A 25,491-nucleotide genomic window follows, 5' to 3' on the forward strand; every position below is an offset into this window, starting at 1 on the left:
GGATTTGATTGTTTTAGTTTTGTCCCAGACTTAAAGGGTTAGTTCACCCAAAAATGAAAATTCTCTCATCATTTACTCACCCTCATGCCATCCCAGATGTGGGTCCATACAGTACAAGCTCTGTAGGTCCATACAATACAAGTGAATGGGTGCCAAAATGTTGATGCTCTAAAACATAACATACAGTCATCATAAAAGTAATTCATGTGACTTCAGTGTTTTAAGCCATTTTCAGAAGTGATATGATAGGTGTGGGTGAGAAACAGATCAATATGTTTGTCCTTTTTTGCTAGAAATTCTTCTCCCTGCCCAGTAGGGGTCAGTATGCATGAAGAATGTGAATCACCAAAAAACACAAGAAGAAGTATTTGAAAGTTATCTGTTTCTCACCCACACCAATCATATCGCTTCTGAAGATATTGATTGAACCACTGGAGTCTTAAGAAATTATGAAATTTTGACACCCGTTATTTGGACCAAAAGAGCTGAAATATTCTTCTACAAATCTTCATTTGAGTTCAGCAGAAGAAACAAAGTCAAACACATCTGGGATGGCATGAGAGTGAGTAAATGATGAGAGAATTTTCATTGTTGGGTGAACTATTCCTTTAAACTTTCAATATTAATCTATGAAAATACAAATTATTACATGTTTAAAACTATGATAATTTAAACAAAAAGTGAAAAACCGTACTGTTATTTAAATATTTTTTGTATGAAAATGATTTCCACACCAAACATTTTTGCCCCAAATTAATTTTTTTTTCAAAAGTTAGTGTACTTATTAACAAATTCGACAAGTGCCATTGTAGAGCATGCTTGAGATTAAATATGAGACAAGACGTGTTTGAAGAAAATAGAGAAAAGTTTAGGTATAAATATCACTTGTGAGCAGAATATTTTTATGGGGCATGATTTCCATCAAGTTGTAATTTTACCAAATAATGCAAAAAGTGTCAAATATTATTTAATTTAGTGTATTTATTGCTGGGTTGTAACAGATTACATGTAATATGGATTACGTAATAAGACTACAAAAATCAAGTACTTGTGATTAGATTAAATTACATTTTAAAATACTTGTAATCAGATTACAGCTAGTTTTTTATGGATTACATGATTACACATGAATCAAGCAAAAGCAGTAAATTGTTCTTAATTTATTCATCCCTCTATTTCTTATTTTTTAATATGTAAAATATGTAATTCTAAATTGGCCTACGGTTGATATACGTTCAGGAATTTTTTGTGTGTTTTGGAATGGAGGGGAGATAATTATAATATAATCTAAGAGATTATGTTACTGACTACAATTTTAGTCATGTAATATGTAATCAGTACCAGATTACAATTTGGAAGTAATCTACCTAGAACTGTGTGCATTTAGGATACGTAAAATGTTAGCTATGAAATTATCCTTGGCAAGACAGGGGCGTCGGCCATTTTATAAAATATATAAAAAGGTAATTTCCATTACTGTCTCTTCCAATTTAAGATGCGCTGGAAATGACATTGTGGTGGTAATTTTCATGACTTCCAGAAAAAATGACTGAAATGGGATAAATTTCCTGTGATACATGTACATATTGTCACAGTTATTTTTATTTTATTTATTTTTTTACTTTTTTGTTCTTTGTTTTTGCCCTTTTTGTCATCTTTCTGTTTTCAGAGACACTTATGTTGAAGTAACCTAGGACTCAAGTTTTTCCTTGCCATGTCTGTTTTCCTGATTTGTTCCCTGATTACTTCCAGCTGTCTCTAGTTTATTCATTAATCTTCATTTGTATATATAGCCCTCATATTTCCCTTAGTCTTGGTCAGTTCTTGTTTGTTTGTTGGTTTGTACGTGTAAGAGTGTGATGTACATTATAACCATCAAACTGCTGTAGCGTTTTTGCTCAAATGTTTGATTTTCATCGTTGTTTCTTTTTCCTCTTCTTCTGGATATAATAAATATAAATAGTTCTGCTATTGGAACCCCACACTCTCGTCTCATCCTTCCCAATAGTGTGACACATACACGGTTGGACATCTTTATTTTTTTAACAAGACATAAGTTTCTAGAAGTCCACAGTGCTAAAAGTACTGGATTAAAATTGGATAAAAAAATAAATAAAAATAATATTTATATATAATTTTTTTTTTTTCAAGATAATCACTGGATGGCACTTGCTGAATTAAACATTCAACAATGTGATGAGCTCGTGTGACAAATGTTGTGTGTAACAATGTAGCATTCTATGGTTTAAAAATGTATATTGTGGAAAAATGCTTACAGTTTAACTTACTATTTATTAAGTGTAGTTGGCAGTATTCATTGTATACTTGCAGTACAGAGTAAGTATTAAGCTAATATTCCATTTTGAGCATAGCCACTAGTTCTGGGCCATGGCTTTTTGGATCTGCTAATGGAATTCTGTTTAACTGCTAACTTCATCTGTACACCGGCGCGGTAATGGAACCGCATGTAGAGTGTACCCCAATCAATACCATCGACTGGGTGTAGGTTATAAATGGTGAAGAGACTGGTGGATATGGGCTATTGCATTACTGCTTGGATCCATTAGCGATGTCCTCTGGATAAGTGAGCTTGCAGGGGTGGGTCACTGATCCTGAATGGAACTATTTAGCTGTGTTTTACATAATACTCTAGGAGGGCATAGATTTTTCTGACACCAGCTCTTCTGGCCTTGTTCCATTAAATGAATTCGATTGACATGTCATTGATACAGGCTGCTTGGTGACAGTGAAACTTTAAAGAAATATTTCACCCAAAAATGTAAATTCTTTCATCATTTACTCACTCTCATGTCATTCCGAACCTCTATGACTTTTCCCTTCTTCCGTGGGACACGAAAGGAGATATTTAAAGGAGATCTAAACTGCTCTCTTCCATCCAATGAAAGTGAATGTGAATAATGACTCAAATTTCAGTCTGTTCCTCACACAAAGCTATTGTATGGCTTCAGAAAACTTGGACTACAGTGCACAAGTTGTATGGATTATTTTTATGATGCTTTTATTGTGCTTTTGGTGCTTGTCCTCCTTTGGTCTTCCACAGGAGAAAGACATTCATGTGGATTTGGAGTGACAAGTCTTGGTAAAACAAGCCTCAAACTAAGTCTTGGTAATTCTGCAAAACCATTAACTCTAAGCTGATATCTTTGGTTTAATTTCTTTGTATTCTTTCTGATTGCTCCAAATAGAACGAGAGATGATTATAACAAATCGCTTGGCTGAGAACCAAACCTATTCAGAATGATGTAGGGGTCATTCTAGGAGAGACATCAGTTCTTGACCTTGCTATCTGGAAGAGGAGTGTACGTGTTACCAGTTTAGCTTGCTTGATCTAGCTAATCATTAGCACAGCTGACAGAAGTTAGCCGCTGGCTAACATGTAGTTTTGGAGATAAGAAGCTTCCCTTTGGGGTGTAAGTTAATGGACCACCCTAAGCACAGCCTGTGAGGTCACTGTGTTAAGTGTGTTCGACAGAAGTGTTGGAGGCTAAGCTTAAGGCGATATCTCACCACTGGTTTCCCAACCCACTCTGAGTGTGAACATACCGTGATAAGGGGATTAACACACCTGGACGATTATTGCTAAACTCTACTCCTACCTCGGTACAGGCAAAGCCAAAAAACTGAGAAGAGGTTTTTCCTCTCAGACCACATAGATTCATGAATGATCTGTTTCAAGGGCAAACAGTTGTTAGCAAACATATCAAGGGATGGACTGGTCATTGGAAGCACCGGGACTTTTCCCGATGGGCTAGGTGTCGAAATCAAATTTAGATACAAATTAAATATCCAAAGATTTTAAAGGAATAAAAAAGTTCTGACATTGCTAGGCCTACCCATTTAAGTCACAGTAGCCAACAGATTGATCTCACAGAAAAATCTGCAACAGGAGGTTGAATGTTTTGTGTGCTAAAATAGGTGTATGCTTTCCGAATGTCCAGAGAGAGGCACCAAAATGAGTTGTTTTAGTTGTAAATAATGATATACAGTAAAAAGGAATGCTTATTTTATTAACCATACACCCTAACCCAAACCCCTACCCTAAACCTAACCATCAGTGGAGTAAAAATGTAATCTAAGAGGAAAAATGCAACCTCTGATTTACACTCATCATTGAATAGGTGAACGTGATTAGTTTCTGGTTTCAGCTCTGGACCGGAACCCATGTTTCTGAGGCTGCTAACACAATGTGGTATCAATAGTGCTACAGGAGAAGGTAAAAACATTTCTGGTGGGGGATGCCGCTTGTGAGTAACTCGGCAGAATGGAGTTGATGACAGGGTACTGGGACATTCAGTGACAACATGTTGACTTCCCGTGTGATCATGTTGCTCCCTGTGGCCGAAGCTGGAACTACAGTTGCTGCAGTTACACTGCACAAGAACTTAATTCTTTGAATAGATATGACGTAAAAGGCACAGTGTGTTAAATTCTGGCATCATTTGAGTTATTAGATTAATGTACTCCTAAACCTAACCCCATACCTAAACCTAACCCTTACCCTAACAGTACTTAGACCAAAACAACATTCTTTCACTTCTTTCCAAATGTAGTAGGAAGTGACATCAAAAGGCACAGCGCTAGTGAATTTTGAGCATGAACATTCACCACATGGTGGCGCTTGTCTGGAATTCTGCACATTGGATCTGAATATGTGAACTTGGGTGCAAATTTCCTGTATGGTCATGCTGTGGTGGATCCTGGTGGAATTATGTAGGATTTGAACATAAATTTCATATTGCATTTAATATTCCTTTTAACCACCCAAACATTATTAGATATTTATTGTTTATTGTTTAATTTAATTGTGCCGTCAGACTATTTCAAACATATGAAAGAAATCAATACATATGAGCTAGATCAATTCAACAAGTTTTCTCAGGATTTCAATGGATTTGCTTGAGATTTTATATTGGAAATGAAGTGGCAACTCAACACAGTACCAGAATTGTTTACCCATTGTTGGGTCAAAACCCACCAGTTGAGAATCACTGAACTACACAAATAGAAGGTAATTGTTTGTGTTAGGCCAGCATAGGTTTCAAGCTGTTTTTTAGTCCCAGTACATACCAATAACCACTTAATGAACAAATTTGTTTAAAAATGCTTTAAAAGGAGTCTCTTGTCTTGTTGAACTTTCAGCCTTGTGGAGCCTTATTGAATGTTGAAGGAGAATTAAATGAAGACCTCTGTTTAAAAGCCCAATGAGCAGGAACCAGAGCTTGGTCACCAGACCTTCATATCCTGCATGGTGACCAGGGCAGCAGCTAATGATTGAGGTCTCAGTTACACACAAACATGCATGCAGCCAAGCCTAAGTGAGACCCTGCAGGATAACAGTGTACAAGCCTGCCTTAAGCATGGTTGAAATGCCAAGCATGCATTACTGTAAGGAGAGTGAGTGTTTAACAAATGAAATTACTTAAACTGTAATAAAAGTGAAAAGTGAACAAGTAAAAGGGATATTAGGGTCAGATGAGGGTGTGCTGACCTGGAACTCTGCGCTATCTTTCCAACAATATGTCTTCTTCACCTCTACATACTTGACCCTTCATGCTCTACAGCACAGGATGCTGCATCTTACCTTATCTCTGTTTGGCCTCCACCTTTTCTGAGAGAAGCATCCATCAGCGATTTACACTGTTCAAATTTAGTCCTAAATTGTTATTCTTCATATCAGTGTTGTCTAAAGGGAGTGTTCATAAGCATTCAACCTGATTGAGTACAGGTGTGTAAACAGTATGTGTGTGTGTTAGTGCACCTAGCACTAGAGAAAACATTGGGGGAGCGTTTGATGGTTAAGAATGTGTAAGATGCATTTTTATGGCCATAGACATAGCCAAGTCCGTTTGAAACCAAACTATACCATTATGCTGTCAAAAAGCTTGTTTCTTCATTGACCACAATTGAAAAGTAGCCATGTGTTCTGATACATTTATTTTTTGTAAGCAACATATAAATCACACACACACAAAAAAATAATAATAATTGTTTTAGCTTTTTGGAGGGATCTTAACATGACCATATAGGAAATCGACATGTTGCTTCCAATTGTTCATGCACCCTGAAATTGATTTAATCTGAATTTCGACAAGCGCCATCCCTCATCAGACAGTTTTGCATCAATTCAACTGTGTTTACCTTTCCCTGTGGCATTACTGACCTCGGAGACATGGGTTCAGGTCCAGCAGAAACCAGGAAGTATTCATGTTCACATAAACAATGGTGAGTGTGATTCAGAGCTTTCTCTCCATTATTTACTCACAATGCAAGTGGATGGTGATCAACAATCGTAGTAAAAAGTACTAATACATAGGATTCCAGTGGTTAAATTAATGTCTTCTAATGCGATATGATTGATTTGGGTGAGAAACAGATCAATATTTAAGTGTCACGAAACACAAGAGATCCAAGCGTGGAGGAACAGTTCACAAAGTTTATTAGTAAAAAAAGATTAAGTATGAGGTGAATAAAGCAGTGGAGTGAACCTGGCATCGACTGCAGCATGAAGATGAGGTGTGTATGCGTAGAGATGTCTGTAGCATGTGGGACACCCAGGCAGAGAGCAGTCAAACCAAAGGCAGGTGAAGACACAGGACATAATGTTCCGGATGATCCAATACCAAGGCTGAGGCTGGTAACAAACACAGAGAAAACACAGAGAAAAACAAACCAACCGAGGCAGAGATCGTGAGGCGAGTGACTTGATACGCAACAATCTAGCACTGAACAAGAGACATGAGGGCATTTAATTAGGGAGGTAAATAACAAGGAACAGGTGCCATCAGTCTGTTGATGAGTGGCGTGAACAGCGTTCCATGGGAATGCTGATCACGCTTGCCGGGTGGCACCTGTGCACACGAGGGAAAACAACCAAACAAACAGAATGAGCTGGCGACCTCACTGAGACTGTGACTTTTCACTATAATTGTTTACTTCCGATCACTCTCCAATGCTCATCCATGAGGGGAATCAGATCACAAGTGCAGCTCGATTTGTTTACAACAGAACACTGTTCACAAGCTTCATTGGTTTTGCTTTTATTTGAACATGCCAGTGTGCTCCCTCATAGACGTGCACTTGAGAGTGACCGGAAGTATACAGTTAGAATGAAAAGGACTTAAATATTGATCTGTTTCTCACCCAAAGTGATCATATCGCTTTAGAAAACAATTTAACCACTGGAGTCAAATGGATAACTTTGACTACAATTGTCAGTGCTTTTTGGAGCTTTAAAGTGGTGATCACCATTCACTTGCATTGTATGGACCTAGAGAGCTGAGATATTCTTCTAAAAAACTTTTTGTTCTGCTAAAGAAAGAATGTCATATACATCTGGGAAGGCATGAGGGTGAGTAAATTATGAATTATTGAAATTATGAAATAATTTTTATTTTTCGGTGAACTATCCATTTAATAAAATATGCATTCCTGTTGACTTTAATACACCATTTACAATTAAAAAATACAACTTGCTTTTGGCGCCCCTCTGTGGACATTTCACCTCATCAGCACTTCCAGATTCAGCCACTGGGGGCAGCGGTTTGAATTTCGGACAACTTAATTTAAGCAGTAGAACTTCTGATCTCCTGTCGTCGAATTCACAGTTTGATCAATCTTCTGCCTTTGACGTCACAGCTAAGGATAGTTGCTAGTGAAGGGTTTGGAACTTTGCGCATTCTTGTGGTGCCATCAGCTAAGTAGTGTTTTCAGAACATTATTTTCTGCAGCTCAAGAGTGATGAGTTACATTCTCTGGAGTAGAGCGAAGTAACTTCCTGTTGCTGATGGCACACTGCACGAGTGTTTGTAGCTTGCTAGCCTGCTTAACATTGCTTATTCTTATACGTTCATCGTTTTATCCTTTGCCATTTTACTGCGTGCTTCAGGTTTTTCCGCTTTTCTACTGTTTCATCTGTGTGTATTATACCGAGAGCTCCCGTTTCTCTCGTTTTCTTTTTTCTGCTTTTTTTCCGCTTGTCAAAATCTTGAGTCTCGACTGCGTGCATTCGTTGTTTACACTGTGTTTTACATAGATTATTGCATCAATCTCAAACATCTGCTGATTAGGAACCACATCGATCTCAAACCCTTGCTGCTCAAGAACAACCATAACAACAACAACAACAACAATTGCGGTAAGTCATGGCATCCACTCATGTTATTGCTTCCTGCATTACATGCCACATGTTTACTATAGCTTCTTCCATCAGCAGTGAGAGATTCACATGTGATAAATGTAAGGAATTAGTCAGGCTGACAGTGAAGGTTACTGAGCTATAGGCATGCATCCAAACACTAGTGGAGGTCAGTGAGAAAGAGAAGCTGGTAGATACTGTTTAGGATGCGGGTAGAACAGCGCCAACACACACACTCTGGTTCCGGCTCTAGAGCCCCCACAACAGGGCAGTTGGGTGACGTCTCGGCAGCATACTCGCTCAGCAAAGTGACACTACTCTCCCGATCTTGTTAGGGTTTCCAATCGATTCTCCCCACTCAGTGATGCACCCACTGAGAATCATTTTGAAAAAACCTTAATAATTAGTGATTCTGTTGTAAAGAATGTGGAAATAGAGATTCCAGCCAACATTGTTAAATGCATTTTGGTGGCTCGGGCATCTGACATCAGATCAAATTTACAAGTGCTAATGCTATATGTAGATTTTCTAAAATTGTTATTCATGTTGGCACTAATGATGTCCGGCTTCGCCAGTTGGAGATCACTAGAGACAATGTTAAAGAAGTGTGTGAACTTGCAAAAATTATGTCAGACACTGTAATATGCTCGCCCCCTCCCTACTTGTCGTGGTGATGAGGTTTATAGTAGATTAGTGTCACTGAATGGCTGGATGTCTGAGTGGTGTCTGGAAAATAGCATAGGATTTATAGACAATTGGAAGAGTTTTTGGGGTAGACCTGACCTGCTAAAGAGAGACGGACTCCATCCCTCCAGGGAAGGTACCGCTCTCCTCTCTAGTAATTTGGCTCATAGTTTTAATAATGATAGTATTTGACTAACTGGGGGCCAGGTCAGGAAGCAGACAAACTGGTTAATCCAAACGTCTGCTAGCTGCCTTGAGACGTCACATAGGTCACATAAACTACAACACTTAGAGACTGTATCACCTAGATATCATATAGAGACTGTGTCTGTTCCCTGAACTACCAAACACAAAACTCTCACTAAATCATTTAGAAAGAATTTGATTAAGGTCAAACTTGAAAAAAATAAAACAATTTTTTTTTAAGATAAACATCATATAAAGGTAGGGCTACTAAACATTAGATCTCTTTCTACCAAAGCAATAATTGTAAATGGAATTATTACAGATCATATTTTGGATGCGCTCTGTTTGACTGAAACCTGGCTTAAACCAGATGAATATATTATTTATTATTTATTTCTCCCAGTTTGGAATGCCCAGTTCCCACTACTTAGTAGGTCCTCGTGGTGGCGCAGTTACTCACCTCAATCCAGGTGGTGGAGTACAAGTCTCGGTTGCCGCCGCTTCTGAGACCGAAGGTCTGAGCATCTTATCACGTGACTCATTGTGCATGACACCGCGGAGACTCCGCATGTGGAGGCTCATGCTGCTATCCGCGATCCACGCACAACTTACCACTTGCCCCATTGAGAGTGAGAACCACTAATCGCGACCACAATGTGGTGTTACTGAAGTTTTTGGTGTTACTCAGAGGACAGATTAAAAGTTTAAGTCTTTTGAACTAATAATGCTTAATATGATACCATCAGATATAAATAAAAAAATCTCTGTCATCTTTTGCCCTTGCTACAGTATATAGATCACCCGACATGACTCATTGGGATTATCATTTATTGAAATTCTCAACTCTTTTGGAGTCAGACAAAATGTGACAAGAGCAACTTATTGCCATAATCATAAGATAGATTTAATTCTGTCATATGGAGTTGATGTTGATACTATAGAAATTCTACCGCAGAGCGATGACATCTCAGATAATTACCTCGTCTCTTGTTTGTTGCGATCAGCTAATGTCACTCAATCTACACCACACTATGGTTCAGGGAGATCTATTCTTTCAACCACTAAAGGTAGCTTCACTAATAATCTTCCAGAATTGTCTCACATACTCAGTAAGCCAAAAAGTCTAGAAGAACTGAGTGTCGTCCCCCTTCGATTAAAGAACATTGAAGAAAAAAGCCTCGCACCGTGGTACAATGATCACACTCATGCTCTCAAGAGAGCAGCTCGGAAAATGGCGCAAGTGGAAGAATACAAAATTAGAGGTATTTCGCAGTGCATGGAAGGATATTGTCTGTAGCTACAGACACTCACTAAAAGCTGCCAGGTCAGCATATTTTAGCAAACTCAAAGAAAATAACCACAACAATCCTAGGTGTTTATTCAGTACTGTGGCTAAATTGGTTAGGAATAAAAAGCATCAACTGAACCAGATATTCCGTCGCAGCACAATAGTAATGACTTCATGAATTTCTTTACTGATAAAATTGAAATAATCAGAAATAAAACTGGAACTATGCAATTAACTGTCACAGCACCTCAAAAAACAGTGTCTCATAATTTTGCTCACGAGCAACTTAAATCCTTCGCTGTCATAGTTCTTGAAGAGCTAAAACAAATTATCAAAAAATCAAAAGCCACAACATGTATGTTAGATCCAATACCAACTCTTAAAAGCTCTTAAAAGAGGTATTCCCAGTAATCTCAGAACCTCTTCTTAATATTATTAACTCCTCGCTATCTTTAGGACGTGTCCCAAGAAACTTTAAAATGGCAGTTATCAAACCGCTTATTAAGAAGCCACAGCTTGATCCTAGAGAACTGGCTAATTACAGACCGATTTCAAATCTATCATTTATGTCGAAAATACTAGAAAAGGTAGTGTCGTCCAAACTATGTTAATTTCTACAGAGAAATTGTATATATGAACAATTTCAGTCAGGATTTAGGCCTCATCACAGTACAGAGACTGCACTTATCAGAGTTACAAATGACTTGCTCTTATCATCTGATCGCGGCTGCATTTCTCTTCTAGTGCTTTTAGATCTTAGTGCTGCCTTCGACACGATAGATCACGACATTCTCTTGAATAGACTGGAGAATTTTGTTCCATTTGTGGACATGCATGAGCATGGTTTAGGTCCTATTTATCAGACATCTACCTTTTTGTATGTGTAAACCAGGAATTGTCAAATCAAACAAAAGTTAAAGTATGGAGTGCCACAGGGATCAGTGTTAGGACTTCTGCTTTTTCTGCTAATGTGTTCATGACCTCAAGACCAGATTATTGTAATTCATTACTGGGAGGATGTCCAGCAAGTTCAATAAATAAACTTCATTTGGTTCATAATGCAGCTGCCAGAGTGCTGACTAGAACTAAGAAATATGATCATATTAGCCCAATTTTATTGTCATTACTTTGCCTGTTAAAGTTCGTATTAATTTTAAAAATCTGTTAACTTCATACAAAGCTTTGAATGGTCTAGCACCACAGTACTTAAGTGACCTTCAGACATGCTATATTCCATCACGTTCATTACAATCACAAATTTCTGGTTGTTAATAATTCCAGGAATATCAAAATCCACAAAAGGAGGTAGATCCTTTTCATCCTTGGCTCCTAAACTATGGAATAGTCTCCCTAACACTATTTGGGATGCAGACACACTCACTCAGTTTAAGTCTAGACTAAAGACTCATCTATTTAGCCAGGCATACACCTAATTTATCCTTCAACTCACAATTAGGCTGCTTTTTTTGGTCTGCCGGAACCAGAAACATCCATCATGATCTATAACTCTGCAATAAATTTAATGGCATCTATGCTAATATTATTCTATTTGTTTCCATGTCTCAACCTTGGTAATCATATTTCGAGGTTACCGGAACTGGCCAGATCCAGCTCTGTTCCTGCTTGGTGTTGGACTCCACTGCTACGTGTCACTGAGAGATGACGACAAACTACAGCCGGTGCTAGCCAGACATCACTTCAGCTTTTATACTTCAGAGGATGAACTAATGCCAACTCCAACTGTAAGACATCGGATACATCATATGCCACTGCCTGAACCTTGGACTTTGGATGGACACCACCGAACCTCAACAAAATGACCTGCAGGCTGAACTGCAATGCACCTCATCATTGATCTCTGCCTGCATCACCTTTGTCTATTGATGGAATACACTCTTAAAATGGAATACATAGACTATCATTTAATTGCCAGCAAATGCCTTTATCAGCCAATTAACAAAGGACAATGCATCTATGTAAACTTCTGCAGTTAATTCAGGATGGACTTCAAAGACATTAGTCATTAATCTTACAGTTCATAAAAAATCTTTTATTTTTAAAACACTGGTCCTTAACGCTTAGTTTACAAATTTAAAAACATGACCTGCACTGCACATAAATAAGTAATACTGGCATTATATTCATGATGCTAGCCAGAGGGGAACTGGCCCCCACAGTGAGCCTGGTTTCTCCCAAGGTTATTTTTCTCCATTAACCAACATCTTATGGAGTTTTGTGTTTCTTGCCACAGTCTCCTTTAGCTTGCTCACAGGGGTTCTAAATACAATTATTATTTAATTTCTATACACATTTTACAGTCATATTTAATCAAACTATACAATGATCACTGTAAGACTTTATAGATATTACAGTTTATTTATTTATGTATTTATTTTTTGTTAACGCATGATTTCCTGTAAAGCTTCTTTGAAACGATATGTGTTGTGAAAAGCGCTATACAAATAAAAATGACTTGTCTTGACGTCATTTATAGCTCAGGCGATTGATTAAAAAAATGCCCGGAACTGAATGCTAACAGCTCTCTCCAGGTATATTTGTACACCTTGCTGTAGGTGCCCTTACTCTCTCTAGTTTACAATGATTTTACTGAATGCTGATGATTAGTTAAAGTGAACTTGCTGTTCTGTTGATGTATTTTAGCCATTGGTGACCTACTTTGCACTTTCTTTCCATCTCTGGATCTGTTTTGGTCCCCCTGTGTGTGTTTGTGCAAGCATGTGTGTGTGCCCTGAAAGCCGAGCGGTCACTTACACTGAGAGATTCCCTGGCAGGGACTGTGTTTGTGACTGGGTTTGTTCCAGCTGGGATAGAAAGTGGAGGGTTAATGATTACTCTCATGCTCTGAGTGGATCAAGGGCATGGGACCGTGTGGGCCCTGGGCCTGGGGGGAATGAGAGAGAGAGAAAGAGAGAGAGAGCAAACCAAAGAACAACAGCTGAATCACACAATACTTGTATATCCACACTCAGCTATATATGTATATATATATATATATATATATATATATATATATATATATATATATATATATACAGTATATGTATAATATGTACATTTTCATTTGAAAGAGACACTTTTGTAATACACATAAGTAATACAAAACATTAGTTTAAACAAAAGTGTGCTCACTTGCCTTCTCTGTATCATCAGCTGACCGTCATTCCGACAGTCTACCTTTTCTCGATCACACACAGGCAATTATATTAATAAAAATAAAATATTTAAAGATGATCACAAAGTGTTTTTTTATGCATGTGATATCACTGAAAGGGGATTTGCGTTTCCTTCAGTATAAGTTCAGGAAAGTCCATCAGCTTTCTTCAATGACTCGAGCCGTTGCCCTTGCTCACCTCCGTCATTTCACAGCAACAGTGAACGAGCCACCATTAACTTCAGATATGTTTCGCATCCGTTTCTTGTGCGTGGAATTCACAGATCCAATAATATCACGTAAACTGCTCGTACCGTCGTCCAATGACAGGCCATCTTACATTCTCTTTGAGTGGCATGTGTTACTCAATTATTGCTACATTTAATGACAATTTAAACATTAAATCTGATTTATTAATGCACAATTTTATTTTAGTTATAATGACATTTTTAAACATGAATTAAATAAACACATTTAAATGTGTCTATTTATTTGTCCATTTATAAATTGGTTTATTTATTTCAATTTTTATTTTCAAATTAATAGATTGATCATTTATTCCTCCATTGTAAATGGCACTCCAGGGCTTCCATATACAACAAGCCATCATTTTGCAAAAAATGTTGTTATAGTAATGCGATTCACATTACCAGGTTGATTTTATGGGCTTTTTGCCTTCAATGGAATAGGTAGAAGTGAAAGGAAACAGTAGGCAGAAGAAGGAAGGTTGGGATTTGAAAAGCACCACTGTGCCACGTGTTGGAGCACATGCATTACCGGCCAGGCCAACTGATTTTGATTTTAAAGTCAGCTATTAGCTTACTAATTTAGTCCTTAAGAGGAGACCTATCCATCCAGTACAACATCCTGGTTCACTTACCTGGAAAATTCAGGAAGTAGGCCAGGTGTGGTACCACCTACTGTCTGATTTTAATCTTTAGCCTAAATTAATAATTGTTCAATTCATTTTATTTGCTTGAAAGCGGGAATAAAATAAGTCCCACACAGTACTATGGCTTGTAAGATTCCTTTCTCTAAGGAATTCTTAGAGAATTCTATCAGAAATCCTGCAAGCTACAGCACTGTGCCAGACTTCTTTCTACAATATTGTCCTTTCTACTATAATGTTTGCAACCACCCAGGTGTGCGAGGGGTGTCTTTTTGTTTGCATTTGCCTGAATGAGAAAATATTTCATGCAATCTCAGTGAACCATATTTTCACATTCCCAGTAGAACTCGCAAGAAACATTCCATCATCCACCACACAGCTTCTGTCCTCAATCCTGACTTTTTCAGGTTCTTTTCTTCTCCAGATTCCTCCTCTATCCGTGCTGTCATTCTTTTGCACCCCCCCCCCCCACACACCATCTCCCTCCATCTCTCTGCTCACGCTCATAGCTCCAGCTATGCATGGAATGTCAGCTCCCTTGGCTGGATCTCGTCTCCCCTATGGAAAACAAAAAGTGACAATCTCAATACCTCAACCATACTTGTAATTCTAATTGAACGTAATAGCACAGTCAGGATGTATCTGTGTCTGATCTTTCAGTGCCAAAGAAACACAGACAGAGGAACATTCCTCCAGGTAGTTTCGACAGAAGCACTTAACCCATCTATCTCTCTCCTGATAGCCTCCATTCCATTCTTCGCCTGCGAGCTGAAAGCGGTGACTCCGTACATGAGGGGCTTCTTCTGTGGGGACTCCAGCATCACCTACCCTTATATAGAAAGCGAGGCCATTCCTGATAGTATGCTTATAGCCGGGGGCATCATCATCACAGGGCTTACGGTGAGGACACACACAGAAGATATTGTATGACTTGCAGGAAGGCCTTAAGTGACTTCCTGTCCATTGCAATATTAGCCCACGGTTCTCTGGTTACTGAAGTCTATTGATCTACTCTTTCCATCTAGCTTCCTATTGAACAAGAGTTTCTCTTTGTGTAAGACAGCATGTATATTGTTTTGCAGTTAATTATTTAAAGGAACATCCGTTGGTCCAAACCCTTTTGCTTTTTTTTTCTATGTAATTCAAAAGGAGATCTTTTTTTAAGAATCATTACTCATTTTTGCCATACAATGACAGTGTAAGTAACCTTTATTTAAACAGGATAAGAACTCATTGAGATGAAATCTATTTTACAAGAGTGACCTTGCCAAGAAGGCAGCAAAAACACAATGACAAATAACATGTAACAGAAAACAGTTGGCAAAAAAAAAAAAAAAAAAAAAGTAAATCAAACAGAGGATAAAACAACATATATAGTCATTAGCAGTCAGATATCACAATTTATTTACAGTATTCACAAGTGTCATAAAATCAGCCAATTGAAGAAGCGTGCTAAGTTTTAGGTTTTGGCAGCATTAAACTTAAACCCTTTTTTACCTAGCTCAGATCTTACAAGGGGAACAGCAAGTTGAATAATGTCTTTTGAGCGAAGATTGTAATGTTAATTTTTTACAGAGATACAATATGATAAATAAATGGGTGACATTTCAATTTATAAATGAAACAATACCAATGTGAGCATCATTGTATGTTCAAAGGCGGCAACTCAGCTTTGGCATATAGAGTGTAGTGATGAGTTTGATAAACACAACCAATAATAAAGCGTAAGGCACTATAAAAGAGGGTGTCAAGTTTTTTTTAAATATTGCCCTGGGGCATGCATATAAAATAAATCACCATAGTTAAGTATTGGTAGAAACGTTGCAGACACCATTGGTACTTTCTGGCACTGACCTAAAAGGAAGATTTATTTCTGAAATAAAAACCTAATTTTAGTATAAATTTCAAAACAAAGTGATCAATATGAGACTTGAATGACAACTGGTTATCAAGTACAATGCCCAGATACTTATAATTGGTAACAGGATAGATTATGGTATATTGAAAAGTTACAATGTCTGTAAGGTTTGTTGACAAAACTTTAGAATTTTAGAAAACCATTAATTTTGTTTTATCTGCATTCAGAACCAGTTTAAGTTGATGTAAAGTGACTGAACAGAGTCAAAAGCAGACTGTAATTATAGAAATGCCAGTGAAACAGAGGATACATAGCAGTAAATAATTGTATCGTCAGCATAAAGATGATATCTAGCGTTAGATATATTATCACAAATGTTGTTTATATATATATATATTGTGAATAAAATTGGACTTAAAACTGACCCTTGCGAACACCCTTAACAACAGATAACGCAGATGAATTAGAGCCATCTATCAGCACACACTGAAATCTGCCAGAAAGATGAAACCAACCAACAGCTTGATTGGATAGCCAAATACTATGAAGCCTCTTTAACAAGTTACAGTGATCAACTGTGTCAAAAGCTCAAGGAAAAGGGCTGTACAGCTCTTTTTGCTATCAATGGCTTCAATAATATCACTGGTCACTTTAATGGCAGCAGTGATGGTACTGTGTTGTCATCTAAACTCAGACGGAAATGGGACAGGATACAGTTCCTATCCAAAAACTGCATCAGTTGTTCATGTATTAATTATTCTAAAAGTTTTGATAAAACACAGAGTTTGGAAATAGGTCTATAATTATTCATAACTGAAGAGTCCCCACCTTTAAAAAGAGAGATGACGAAGGCAGATTTCCAGATTTTGGGAATAGTGTTATTTGTAAGCGTAAGATTAAACAAATAAAAGTGTATAGTAACCTTGTCCAAAAAGGACAAAAAAGAACCATAAAAGTAGTCTATATCGACTGGAGTGTTAGTCTTTTGAAGCCATACTTTATTTTGTAGCCACCAGCTTTGTGAGGAAAAGACCACAATTTATAGTCATTATGTGTCCATGGATGATATCACATTTGTTGTAACTCCCTATTTTATTTTATAGTTTATTTTATTATTTTTTAGGATTGTTATTATTTATTTATTTATTGGGTTTTTGTTACAGACAAATTAAAATGTATATTCTAGAAAAATCCAATAAATCCAATGTTAAAAATGTAAGTCATTATTCTCCGATAATCTTTCCAGCTGCCGAAGCTCACAAAAATGGTTGTAATTGATGTCAAAATGGCATTAGTTCTCTCGCATGTGTAGTAACCAAACATGATGCACCATTTTTTAATTCTGAACACAAATGCAGTCTAGATGCGAAGGAAGATTATCAGTGAATAATGACTGTGATGTGATGTCTGTTCATCAAACAAAATTATCATATGGCTTCAGAAGTCATGGAAGGACACAAGTTATATTGACCCATTTTTTGTTACTTTGTATTACTTTTTTTGTCCTTTTGGAGCTTGACACCTATTTGTTGTATGGCAAGAGCAACAAAACAAATGTAAAAATTTCTACTTTTGTGTGCCACAGGAAAAAAAAAAATAAAAAAAATAACAGCGTGCAGGTTTTTATTTTTGGGTGAACTATACCTTTAAGGCTATTAGTGAACATGACTTGTGCTTCATAGGCTTTGTAGTATTTAACTCGATGTTGCATGGCAGTAACCTCAGCAAAAATCCACTGTCTGTCTCAGATTGCTGTTGGGGAGTGTTACCGGGTGCGATTCAGAGGCGTGCACTCGCGCGCTTTTGTGCGGAACCGCTATGTGTCCTGCCTGTACAAGGAGCTTGGTAGCTTCTTGTTTGGCTGCTGTGTGGGGCAATCCGTGACTAACATGGCAAAGCTGAGTGTGGGCCGACTTCGTCCCCACTTCCTGTCGGTGTGTAACGTGACATACACTTCGCTCAACTGCACACCTGGAACCTACATCTCAGACGTTGTCTGCAGGAACTCCAGCTCTAAAATGGTGGAGGAGGCCAGGTCAGTGGAGAACAAGGATTTGTATGATGAGATGATTCTTAGTTCCAAAACCTAGTGAACTGCTTTGCTGTTTACTGCCTACATATTTACTGCATACATCTAAGGCATCATCCTGAAAAAGGCATCATCAAAAGTGACTGATTCGAATTGCTGTTCATAGGTAGAAACTTTGCGTACCACACAAATAGCACTCCCTACAGGAAGCACAAAGAAGACTTGACTCACAGTTGATTTTAAAAGAGTTTGACATTAGCATGATGCTAAGCTAATGACACGACATTTGAGTAAGAAAAAATACATAGGCTAGCACACACAAATATTGGGTAAAATCAACCTGATCTCATAGAAACACGTTACTACACCTAAATGTTTTTCAAAATATTTTTTATGTGGCTTGTTGTAGTTATCATGGCAGTTTCTTGGCGAAACAAACACTAGAGGCACTACAACAATGACTTTTATTCATTTTCACACAAATCACAAGTAAAGTGCAGATTATCAGTTCATAAACACTTTTCACCCTGTTCTTCACCTAGTGCTATCTTATGACATCTAAGCACTTTTACTGTATGACTTACAGTATAAGGTGACAGTTTTGCTTTACATTACAAAATGATGTGATTGATTCGGCAATTGCATTTTTGATGTCTCATTTGCTTTTATGACAGTATCGGTTAGGTTTAGGTTTAAGGTTTATGGTAGGGAGGTCGGTTTTGTTGATTTGCATCAACCTTAAAAACCTCGTCTGTTTAGGAGAACATTTATCTTGCTTTTAGCACCACACAGTCGACATTTCACTTTGGAACTGCAGCAATACGCGAAAGGGACCACGTAATATAATTTTGCAAAGATTTCGCTACAGTCAATTAATTGGGATCAGAACATGAGATCAGGCTTACTGATATTTTTTTTGGCACTAATTAAAATATATTAATATATATATATATATATATATATATATATATATATATATATATATATATATATATATATATAATAAATTCTATTTATTTCTTTTTAATTTCTTTTTACAGGTAGGTGGCTCATTTGGTTTTGGAACCGAGCTATGATTTATGAGTTGTTAAGGGTGAAATATAGTATTTCAAGTCCAAGTGTTGGATTTTTAACCACTCATATAGTATGTATTACAGAAAATATTAAGGACATTGCTTGGAATAACATGTGCTCTTGTATTTATCTAATATAACATCATGCAATGACAATGTTATGGCCCATAAACCAGTGCAGCAGTTTAATCATTTGCGGGATTATGACATCTGATTGGTAAAATTGCCCTACTGCTTTTCTTTCACAGAAAGTCCTTCTTCTCGGGCCATGCATCTTTCGCCATGTACACCATGCTTTACCTGGCAGTGAGTATCCGCGTGTGGCCATATTTACCACATGCACACTCAAACACACAAACACTCGTCAAGATATCACTGAACGCCTGAGCATGCTGTCAGATTCTGGTGAGGGGCTTTACTTCTGTCAGCTTTCACTTCCATCCCTGCAATGTGGGAAAATACCCCCAAATTCCTACTGCCAAAAAAGTCTCTCAAACTTCAACTCACAAACACACACAACTGTGCATAAATACACTCATACTGAAAGAGGACGACTCTGAGAAAAGCGAAAAACTCCCAGAAGGCATCTTGCTTCAAACGAAAAAGAAAAGCTTGAGTGAAAGAGGGAAAGTTCTCCAGAGGCCTGATGAATAGATGAGTGGAGAGAAGGAGAGAGAGAGTGAAAGCAAGCCCGAGACAGAGGAAGCCTTGTTTAGTTGTGGGTTTGGTCCGGGAGGGGGGGCTTTGGCCTGCTGGGAGATAGACAGACTTCTTTCAGTGAAACCCCTTTCTCTCTCTTTCTCTCTCTCTCTCTGTTATGGAATTGGGAAGGGGTACAATAAGGGGAAAAAAAAAATAATAATAATCATATCATTCAATAGCATTCACATTTCTTTTTCACTCAAATGGCCTATAAACCTTGTCCTCATCATAAGTAATTTAACAATCCCGGTTTCGATTACCCTTAGCGATTCTTCAGTACTTTTAAGGAAGAACTATTTGGAAATGAGAAATGCAATTCTTATTTCATTTACTGCCTTGCAGCCTGTTGCCAAATTATAAGATCATTTCATATTTCTACAGAGCAGATATAAAAAATCTGAAATTCTTTTTACGGGCATAAATGCAGTCCAATAATTGTTCCTAACTATATATATATATATATATATATATATATCTAAAGAAATAATAAATGTGATAACATGTTTCATTCATTCATATATTCTATTATAAAATTCAACTGATTACATGAAAACTCATGTGTAGCTTTAACTATACATTGCCATATGAACAATTAGTCAGTAACGGCACTGCTTGATTAAAGTCTCATAGGTCTGAAGTACAACATTAACCCTATAACGCTGTGTGTATCAAATATGATACACAATGTTTGACGGCTCCTGTTTCACTCTCTGTTCAAGCAGATTAGCCAAAGAACCTATGGTGTGTAAGTGTCACATGTTTATGGCACCATCAAGTGGTTATTTGTGAAAAAAGTGGTTTCAATGTTTATATCGATCTATTTAAAATGGCAGCGGACTTGCGCAAAAAGTGACTCTTATGTTGGGATAAATGACAGCTTATTTTAATAAAGTAAAAGTGACAGTAATGATTATATTGTTACCGATATTTTAAAATATAAATATAAGCAAACCCAGTTCAAATCCATGTATCAAATATGACATAAACTTTTGAAGTATATCTCTCAATCACCATTAAACTCCATTCATGCCCACCACAAAAAAGAAAAAAAAAAAGAACAAAAATCACAGAGCTTTGAAAATTCTAAACATATACTTTTTATAAGATATATTTAAAGTGTGAACTAATATTTCTGTGTATTTTCATATATGCAGCCTGCTCTGTCATTATAAAGATCTCATTATTTTACATAACAAGCTATGATGACCAAGTGAATTTTTTTTATTTATTTATTTATTTATTTTTTTTGCAATTTCCCTTTTTTAAATGTCAATATAGTGTTTGGTGAATAAAATACTTATGATAAAAATTGTTTATTGAAATAATAATATTTTATTCATATTGTATTTGGTGTGCTTAATTGAACTGTGATACATTTCAATCCGTATTTATAGACCAAGGAGAGGAAGTTGTCATGGCCAAACTCTCAAACATTTGGTATCTCTGAAAAGCCCAGTGAGTCCTCTGATAATACTCCTAGATTTACTACTGTAGAATGTGTCCTATACAAAAATGAATTGATGGGCCTCAGGAGGATAATGACCTTTAAAGCCTAATGTATCAAATATGATACATAAAAAAACATGTGCAAACAAAGATTTCTTTTTATAGTTTGTCTAATGGTACTAAAAACAGTTTAATGTAAAAAATCAATTCTTTCATATAACTTTACAGGGTTAAATAAACAGTCAAAGTTCAGAGACAGTTTAGACTGTTTATCAATGGCGATTTCTCAGGGCCAGCAAAGCCTTCTCTGCTGGCGTTACATGCCTATTTTTCATCCATTTCATTCTCAATCACCCTTTTGTCTATGTATTTTCAATCGCTTTCCACTCCTAATTCATCTACAAACGAACAGCAAAAAACAAAAAGTTTATCCAGTCAGAATTTATTCCTCGATGCTTACAAGCAAAGTGTGACAACTGTTTCAAAAATCGCATGCCCGATGCCGAGCTCCTTAGCCGAAGCAGCGCGTGAGTTTCAGCTCCACCCTGTCAGGCCTTCAGAATTTCCACAGAATCCCTCAACATTGCAAATGAATGAGCAACTAAAGTCAGATTGTCAGATTCACCAGCCAATCAGATTGATTTGTTTGTTCTTGGTGGGTGTGATCTTTAGGATATGTCACAGTCCAGGCCTTCTAGCTGGCCTTGAGTGACGCAATCACGCTTTCAGAGATGTACGTAATTTAAAAGCGAAGAGCGCGAGATGCTGAGGAGTCGGCTGTCATCACTGCCACTATCACCATTGAGAAAGAGATCCTTATGGATTTAAAAACACGAGATATTCTGCATGACCTTGTGATTACTTAATTTATTAAACAAGAAAAGAGGGCTGATTTTCACTTCAAGTAAATTGTTAATTGCTTTTTGCATTGTTATAGCAACATCAGGAGTTTTCTAAGTGTAAATTAGGCTGCTTGAGCATTCAGTGTCGGAACAAGTTTTGAAAAGTAACCGTGTACCCTGAGGAAACAAAATTTATTGCAAGCAAAATTTAAATTGCAAATATTATTAGAGAGCTTTTTCTTTGTATTTGGCCACCTTGGTTCTGGCTTTCGTGCGTGGACGTGCTTTTAAAATGTCAATTGGTATTATTAGTTGACTGCCACATAATGTATGATGGGCATATGGTGTCTTATTCATTATGAAACTGTGTTTTAATGGCATGAATCGCACTGAAGGCCTAGATTTAAAATGCACAGGCCGTGGCTGCTGTTTATGTAGTCCAATGTTATACTTCAGGCTTGTGAGACTTCCACAGTTTTTATTTCATTTCGAGTTGGACATTCGTAACTAGTGCATCAGTATAAGATTCATTCAGTAACCACTCCGTTGGATGTAGAAGTGTTTTTGATTCAATCAGAAGAACCGGCTCATACGAGTCATTTGTTCAAGAATGGGACTGCACCGGAAGCGCCGGATGTTTCGTGCTGTAGATTCAGTAGAGGGCAGTGCTTCTGCTGAAATGCGCTGCGGGAAACACTGTAAGAGTATTTAAGTACAGTGTTTGGCCCGCATCAGCGGAAAATTGCATGTGCAAAAACGATAACGGAACCAAAACTCATGAAATCCATGCTGTTCTGGTAATTTAAAAAAAACGGAACCAGTTCTGACCAAGAACCGTTCTTGGTTTCCCAACACAGTTCATGTGCCAATAAAACTGGAAAAAATGAAATAAGTAAATACACACACACACACACACACACACACACACACACACACACACACACATATATATATATATATATATATATATATATATATATATATATATATATATATATATATATATATATACACACACACACACACAGTATTTTTGTCTTGTTTTCCAGTAAAAATATCGAAACATTCTTAAAACAAGATAAATTACTTGAGAATGCATAAGAAATGAAGACTTGATTTCAGAGAATATATCTTGCATTTTGAAGTTTGCTTTTCTTAATCCATTGGCAAATAGTTTGCCTTTGTTTTAAGCATAAATATAACAACATTTTGATTGTTTTTAGCTTAAAACAAGGGAAAACTTTCCATTGGGGTAAGACAATAAAATAAAAGTAAATTAAAATTAAAATAAACTTAATTCAGAATATAACTGTTTTACAACTTTTAACAAGTTGTAATATCTTATACAATTGCATATGAGGGATGTTTTAAAGGGATATATACCTAAAAATGAAAATTAATTCACTCACCCTCATGTTGTTTCAAACCAATATGATTTTTTCTCTTCTGAGGAACACAAAAGGAGATGTTAGGCAGAATGTTATCCTCAGTCACCATTTACTTTCATTGCATCTTTCAGTAGTTTGCATTCCCTCACAATAACTTTTGTGTTCCCTTACAATTATTTTGGGTTCCCACGCAGTAGCTTTATCCATCCTTTACGAATATTAACAATGGTTTTTGTAGAGTTACCATAGTTCAGCTATGGGATTTGTAGTAAAACCATTGCAACCACAAAACTGACCCTTGGTTTTACTACAGCAACTATAGTTCAACTAGATGGTATTTGTAGAACAAAAATAACCGCAACATTTACCTTGATTTTACTGCAGTAACCATATTTGTAGTAAAACCACACAGTAAAGCCAAAAGTATGGAGACAAAAATCATAATTAACATAAAAAAATAGTTACACCATGGTTAATTTGTGGTACATGTACCGTGGTTTTTAAAACCACCATGATTCTTACCACAAAAATTATAACCATTATAAACGTCATGGTTACTTGTGTAACCTCCGTTCCCTGATGGAGGGAACGAGACATTGTGTCGATGTAGTGACACTAGGGGTCACTCTTGGGAGCCCGAGACACCTCTGGTCTTTGATAAATTGGCAAGTGGTATTTGCATGCCACTCCCCCGGACATATGGGTATAAAAGGAGCTGTATGCAACCACTCATTCAGGTTTTATGCTGAGGAGCCGATATAAGGTCCGGCCATTTCAGCGGGTAGTTCAGCGTTGTGGCAGGAGGGACACAACGTCTCATTCCCTCAATCAGGAAACGGAGGTTACACAAGTAACCATGACGTTCCCTATCTGTCACTCACTTGACGTTGTGTCGATGTAGTGACACTAGGGGTCCCTATACGAAATGCCACAATTGGCTGAACTGTGTTATGTGAACTGGCGGTGTGTGGTGGGCAGACTACTGTGTGCCTCATAGCCAGCACACCAGGTCGACACGTAACCTCCCCCAACATAGTTATGAGTGTCGAACGGCCCTTTTCGGGGACAAGTCGACTACCCAAAAGATAGAGACAGGCTTAACCCAGTCGTGGCCTCTTTTCCCCTTCTTTTTTTCCACTCCCTAAAAAAGAAGGGGGATTATCTGACTGGGCCACCAGGTCTAGTCGGGGGGTGTCCCTCCCAAGGGGAAGACACGGCGGAGACCACACCTCGCCCAAAGAGAGGGGGGGATATTTAAGTGGAAAAATACGTCCCATGGTCTTTCCAACCATGTGGAGAGTCTTCAAGGTAGATCCTGCCCAATGGGGGAGGAGTTACTACAAATATGGAGACTGGGGCAGAGGGGCTCTGCCCAAGGAAGACGCAGTTTGCCAACAGGGAAATGAATTAGCGGAAGATATATAATCGCATGGGGTTAGCCTTACAGGGAACCGCCACATGCAGAGCACCTACCCCAGAATAGGACTCTTAGTTCGCACGTGTACTGGGCCGGCAGCGAGTCTCTCCGGAAACTTGACTGCCACAGGGCTCGGAGGAAGTCAACCAGGGAACAAAGTTTGTGAACACTACTGGGAATTAATGGCGCATGTCTTCAGCTCCAAGGGAGGTGGAAGGCGCTATGTGCAAGCGATACACCCGGCCAGCTATCCTGGGCTTATCTGCTTGTGTTGCTTGCCGCGACCTGGGACGAAACCGGTTCCACCCGGAGGTTGTAGAACCTTGCACAGGTGTTGGGTGTTGCCCAGCCCGCTGCTCTGC

The 25,491-nt window shown here is 37.7% G+C and overlaps 1 protein-coding gene across 1 annotated transcript in view; it reads left to right on the plus strand.

Annotated features, from left to right (window-relative positions):
• LOC127450652 (phospholipid phosphatase 3-like) overlaps positions 1-25,491 on the plus strand; it is a 62,974-nt gene that overhangs the window by 30,848 nt on the left and 6,635 nt on the right. Inside the window, exons 2-4 of the mRNA XM_051714923.1 lie at positions 15,117-15,274; positions 17,981-18,267; positions 19,583-19,640. Coding sequence (XP_051570883.1) covers positions 15,117-15,274; positions 17,981-18,267; positions 19,583-19,640 — 503 coding nt within the window. The remainder of the gene's footprint in view (positions 1-15,116; positions 15,275-17,980; positions 18,268-19,582; positions 19,641-25,491) is intronic.

The sequence above is a fragment of the Myxocyprinus asiaticus genome, chromosome 13, assembly GCF_019703515.2.
Source record: "Myxocyprinus asiaticus isolate MX2 ecotype Aquarium Trade chromosome 13, UBuf_Myxa_2, whole genome shotgun sequence".
Taxonomy (NCBI): domain Eukaryota; kingdom Metazoa; phylum Chordata; class Actinopteri; order Cypriniformes; family Catostomidae; genus Myxocyprinus; species Myxocyprinus asiaticus.